The 6,528-nt window shown below is 41.8% G+C and overlaps 1 protein-coding gene across 1 annotated transcript; it reads right to left on the bottom strand.

The window, feature by feature from the left end:
- Positions 1–6,462, bottom strand: ckba (creatine kinase, brain a). The gene is made up of 8 exons (XM_077621200.1): positions 6,307–6,462; positions 3,172–3,373; positions 2,959–3,113; positions 2,283–2,415; positions 2,043–2,214; positions 1,860–1,983; positions 368–557; positions 1–305 (listed from the first exon to the last, which is right to left on the bottom strand). The coding sequence occupies exons 2-8, from the start codon at positions 3,362–3,364 to the stop codon at positions 127–129; spliced, it is 1,146 nt and encodes a 381-aa protein (XP_077477326.1). The 5' UTR covers positions 3,365–3,373; positions 6,307–6,462; the 3' UTR covers positions 1–126.
- Between the last annotated feature and the right edge of the window lie 66 nt (positions 6,463–6,528).

Raw genomic sequence — 6,528 nt, forward strand, 5'->3', positions numbered from 1 at the left:
TTTTTCTTCAGGAACATTTTATTTTAGATCAATTTTTCCAATACAAGGGACAGAGCAACAAGCAGGATGCCTTTTTGGGAAAGCAAACGGAAAAAGAGCAAAGTTTCTGGAAGGTCGGTTTGGCTTCTACTTTTGTGCCGGCACCAGGTCATCGATGCTCTGGCCTTTCTCCAGCCGCTTCTCCATGTCAACCAGCAGCCTGACGCCGTCCACCACCATCTGGACCAGCTCCACCTCGGAGAAGCCCAGGCGGTCAGCGTTGGAGATGTCGAAGACACCACCCACCGCCGCCGTGTCAACGCCGCCTGAATGAGAGTCACTTTGTTCGGCGACAGAGCTGCAAAAGGAGGCGGAGCGACGGACTCACCGGTTCCTCGCTTCTGCAGACGGAGGCGCTTAAGGACGTCTTCGAATTTCCCGTTCTTGCTCATGTTGGGCAGCTTGACGTGGACACCGGCGCGCAGGCCCGTGCCCAAATTGGACGGACATGTGAGCACGTACCCCAGGTGCTCGTTCCACATGAAGGCGTGACCGCGATCTTTGAACAAACTCTCAATCTGCAACAAAAATGGGTTTCGGTATAGTTGACGCCACTGAATGTTTGATACGTCGTAACCGGGAGAGATTATGACTTCCAATTTATCAAGCTTTTCATTTTATTTTAATCGTATCATTTGAATGTTTTAATCTTAAAAAATGTCAAATATGATTTTTTTTGATGATCTTTGGTTTGTTATTTACACATTTTATGGCCTGTATTGGTTGTGTACATGGTGGAAATAAAAGCCACACAAGGCTGTAAATTTTTGTCTAAGCATTATTTTGTAACGTTTGAGGATACACAGGTATTTTATTTTGTATCACAATCATGACGCCAATGGATCTGCAGGATAAATACATTTCATTGCAGGTATAAAACGTTTATCCATTTAATTCAAGTAATTAATCTATAGCTTAATCGAGTACTTAATCGGTGTCAGCAGTCCTATATTCAATTACCAATATTGCGGATTTTGGCACAATCTTATCAAACACTGTGAATATTGTAACTCAATCATTACAGTTTTTAGCCATTACATTTGTTCAGCCAAAAAATTTACTTGAATAGGTTTTCCCCTCCCTACTTTTAAAGAGACAATAAGAATTAAGACAAAAAACACAAATCAGTCATCTCTCATCTCATTTTCTAAACCGCTATATCCTCATTAGGGTTGTGGGGGGTACTGGAGCCAATCCCAGCTGCCAGAGGCGGGGGACACCCTGAATTGGTGGCCAGCCAATCGCAGGGCACAAGGAGACAACCGACCATTCACGCTCACACTCATACCTAGGGGCAATTTAGAGTGTCCAATCAGCCTACCATGCATGTATTTCATTTGTATGTCTAGCGCCGTAAATGACAACCAATGAGTTCAATAAGTGCCTTATGAAAGGGTTGACTTTTTGTGGGAGGCCCAGTGGCGCGTCGGCCTCACAGCTCTGGGGTCCTGGGTTCAAATCCAGGTCACGTCCACCTGTGTGGAGTTTGCCTGCGTGGGTTTCCTCCGGGTAATCCGGTTTCCTCCCACATTCCAAGAAACAGGCATGGTAGGCTGATTGGACACTCTAAATTGCCCCTAGGTATGGGTGCGAGTGTGCATGGTTGTCCGTCTCCTTGTGCCCTGCGATCGGCTGGCCACCGATTCAGGGTGTCCCCCGCCTCTGGCCTGGAGTCAGCTGGGATAGGCTCCAGCACCCCGCATGACCCTAATCAGAAAATGAGATGAGATGCAATTCATTTGAAGTAGGCAGAGGGTAAAATATACCCTCCCCCTGAAAAGTTTGTTTGTCGCCATGAATGGCAACCAGTGAGCGCTAACCTTGGTAAGTCCGGTACAGAAGCGCTGGAAGACCTCCTTCATGTTGCCCCCCTTCTGCATGGAGATGACCCTCAGGTGGTCCTCCTCATTGACCCACACGAGAAAGGTCTTGTTGTCGTTGTGCCTTGAACACACAGTAACTGGTCAGCGCCAGTTACTTTGCCGGACGGCGGCGATTCTCACCAAATGCCCCGGCCGTCGGGCCAGTCGCGGGCCATCCCGGACGCCAGCAGTAGCGGCGAGACAGGCTTGTCGAAAAGGAAGTGGTCGTCGATCAGCTGCTGCTGCTCGCCGTCCGTCATACTCTTCAGCGCAAAATACTTGCCCTTCAAGTCGCCGCTCAGCGACGCCAAGGCTGCAAAAAACGCTCATTTTGACTTGACGCCCTCCCCACGCCGTCCCCGCACCTTCCCCGCGCCTCACCTTGTACGGAGAGCTCCTCCACGGCTCGCCGTTCTCCGCGGCTGCAGTGCGGCGGCAAGCAGAAGCCACGGATGCTGCGGCCCGTGCGCACGCGAGAGCTCAGCACGTAGTTGGGGTCCAGGTCGTCACCACCCTAGGGGTCCATGGGGCAAACGGATGTCAAAATTAACAATAACAGAGGAGGAACTGTCCCCATCTTGTTTTCAGAGTCACAACTCCAGTATGTATGTAATAAAACATTGTAAATTGTTAATGTAGGCAATTTATCATGCTAAATTTAATAGTACAGTAATCCCTCAAATATCGTGGCTTCAATTATCGCGTTTTTTTTCCTGGGGGAATTTTTTTTTGTTCAATAAAGTTCATAAAAATGTGAAAATCCACGCTGAAACTCGCAAGCGGAAGCCACGCCCCCGTCCTCCACTTGCTACTAGAACTCAGCACTGAAGTATAATAAAAAAATATATATTTTATTTTTTTTAATAGGGTTGACCCTACTTCGCGGTTTTTTTGTTTATCGCGGCCATGTCTGGTCTACATTAACCGCGAAAATCGAGGTATTACTGTATCCAACTTAAGGTTAAACCCGAAAACATTTTTTGCAATTTTATCAGATTTTTGCTTTGAGCAAAACAAGAGCTCGATGATGTTTGAGCATTGAAAGCCGGACAATGACCTTGAGGTTGGCGGCATTAATGTCGGTCTTGTGCTTGTCTGTAGGTTTGTAACCTCCGTGGCGATCCTGGATAACGGGATCCAAAAGCTCCTTGAACACCTCGTAGGTCTCCTCGTCACCGGCCACGCAGCCCACCGTCATGATGAACGGGTGTCCTGCAAAAGAGAGCAGCGGTCAGTCGACAGAACGCCGACGCGTCAACGAGGTTTATACCCGGGTTGTCCACGCCTGTCTGGATGACGTCATCCAGGGTGAATCCGCTGGGCGTCTGCCGGCCGCGCAGTTTGTTGTACACGTCAGACGTCAGGACCTTGGCCATGTGGTTGTTATGCTGGCTGAGGTCGGGGTACTCCTGATCCGTCGAGTAGCGGAGCTTCATCTCATTGTGTGTGTTACCAAACGGCATTGTGGCCTCCTGCAATGACCACAACCACACAATCTTATTCACCGATAACAGCGCGAGATGTCCAAATGCATTTGAACGTGGGCTTTGACAAGGATCGTCCAATCGAACGCCTAGCACCGTCAATAACATGTCTGAACCGCTTTATCCTCAGTAGGGTTGCGGGGGTGCTGTCAAGGTGGGGAGGACACCCTGAATTGGTGGCCAGCCAATCGCAGGGCACGAGGAGACAAAGAGAAATGTTTACACTCATACCTAGGGGTAATTTACATTGGCCAATCAGCCTAGCATGCATGTTTTTGGAATGTGGGAGGAAACCAGAGTACCTGGAGAAAACCCACGCAGGGCTGGGGAGAACATTCAAACTACACACAGGTGGACCGACCTGGATTTGAACTCAGGACCGCAGAACTGTGAGGCCGACGTGCTAAGCGTCATTTATTCATTTTCTGAACCACTTTATCCACACAAAGGGTCACGGGGGTGCTGGAGTCTATCCCAGCTGACTTCGGGCCAGAGGCAGGGGACACCCTGAATCGGTGGTCATTAACAGCCGTGACGTGAAAATCAAGTCAATCCAGGAGATGGTAGTTGCCACAGCGGCCACACGATGGCAGCAAAGCACTACTGACAGCAACATGCCACAAACTGGAGCCAGAGCAAAAACATACGTACAACTAATAGTCTACTGCACGACAAATTTATATTTAAAAAACGGATGAAAATAAAAACAACGCATATGGTTACATTAATATAAAAAAAAATCAGACAATTATGAGTTGACTAAAACATGCCACAAGATGACGCAAAAGGAAAAAAGCCGCAAACAGGTGTTTCACTAAAAAAACAAAAACAACAACAACCATTGCATCCCAAAAGAATTTAACAATGTTCCCTCAAATTTTTCATATGTCAGGGCATACAGAAAACCTCCCTAAGCCCACTGAGGACCACTGTGAGCAACATCAGAAGTGCTCGCTATGGCCACCTGCTTTTAGCAGGTGCATTTCTACTACCCACAAATGATCTAGTCATAATAAAATGTTATGATTAATATCCATAAATAAAACCTCTTAATGAATGTGACTAGAATATGCAAAAATCTTTCACCTTATTTTTCACGTCTGTCCTTCTCACTTCTCATTTTAATTCAAATGACTTTTCTGCTGAATGTGTCTCTTGACGTAGTCTAGTTTCCATTCAGTCCCTATTTTTCATCGGAAAATTCACTACTAACTTTAGCTTCGCTGTATATTTTGCAGATCAAACCCAGTTTCACCACGTTCTTCTATTTGCACATACTCCGACAGCCATTACAACTTAAAAAAAAGTGCAGTTCTTTTTTTTAACTTTGGTTTCGGGAATCGACATATCACATTCACTTTAGCAGCAACTAAGCAAATATGATTTGACACAATCATACTAAAAGATGGACCCAAAGCAAAACAAAAAAAGGGAAAATAATTATCCCCAATAAATATTCAACCAAGGATCTCCTTTAAATGGGTTCATTGCTGATTTAAATTAATTTCCAAAGTAATTTGACGCAAACATACCAGAAGATGGCGACAAAGTAAATAATACATATATTATTTACTTTGTCGCCATCTGCTGGTATGTTTGCGTCAAATTACTTTGGAAAAGAATTTAAATCAGCAATGGTTGATGGCTCATTTAAAGGAGATCCTTGATATATATATATATATATATATATATTTCAAGGATCTCCTTTAAATGGGTTCATTGCCGATTTAAATCTTTATATATATATATGCACACATACATATATATATATATATATATATATATATATATATATATATATATATATATATATATATATATATATATATATATATATATACACACACACACATATATACATATATATACACACATATATATACACATATATATACACACACATATATATATATATATATATATATATATATATATATATATATATATATATATATATACATATATATATATATACACACACATATATATATATATATATATATATATATATATATATATATACACATATATACACATATATATATATATATATATATACATATACATATATATATATATATATATATATATATATATATATATACACACATATATACATATATATATCTCAACAACACGCTTATCTATTTATTAACTTATTTATTACCTATTTATTTATTTATGTCTAAAGATTTCCTATATCTGTATTCTCACCCTCTTGCAACTGTGACAGTGAAAATTCCCAAATACGGGATGAATAAAGTTTTCCAATATAATCTAAATAAAAAAATATCTGACAGATGAGTTTGTTGGACTCAAAATTAAAACTGCGAAATATTTTATTTAATTCAACTTCTACCATTTCAGATGGATTAATGACTACAATAGAAAACATATTTTAATTAATTTTTTCCTGTTAAATGAAAAAAAAACTATGATTAAGTGGAATGTTGCTATACATCACTTTTCTCTTAATACAACATTTTGCCTTTGAGGAAAGTAAATCAATTCATTTTTGCATTTATAATATTTTACCACTATTATTTTCCATGATTTTAAAAAGAGACCATGTTTTTTCCCTAAATCCGGGGATTGATATTTATGCACTCCACATTATTTCAGCAAATTTATTTTGCAGTTTTTTAGATGAGCAAACCGAATAAAGCAGCTTGCTTTATTTTGATTGAAATTTAAAATTTAGATGAATGTCACAAAGAGAGCTGCAATGTATTCATTAGCTGCATGAGGGAGAAGTCATAAAGAATTTTCATTTTTTTTGCTGGATGGCCTGCAACAGTGGGTTTACTCAGCTGTCAATCAATGCAAGTCATTGTGTGTCCGATAATAGGGGCAACAAGGCCAGCATGCATCATTCCATCATCCCCCCTGGCAGGTGCACTCATGAAATGACAATGCCTTACCTTTTGTTTGCAAATATGCGGCAGCTGACTACAACTACTAGTCGGGACTGATACAAAGATCCCTATTTTTCCTGCTAAACAGCCAGAAGAAAACGCAAAGTGGTTCCAAAAAATCTGCTCTCTCCTCCTTCGTGTCCACTGAGAGAAAGCAGCTGACATCACCATTTATAGAGCCTCCTGCTCTACGCCCATTGGATGACGCCAGAATCCATTCAACCGAGC

The sequence above is a fragment of the Stigmatopora argus genome, chromosome 15, assembly GCF_051989625.1.
Source record: "Stigmatopora argus isolate UIUO_Sarg chromosome 15, RoL_Sarg_1.0, whole genome shotgun sequence".
NCBI lineage: Eukaryota > Metazoa > Chordata > Actinopteri > Syngnathiformes > Syngnathidae > Stigmatopora > Stigmatopora argus.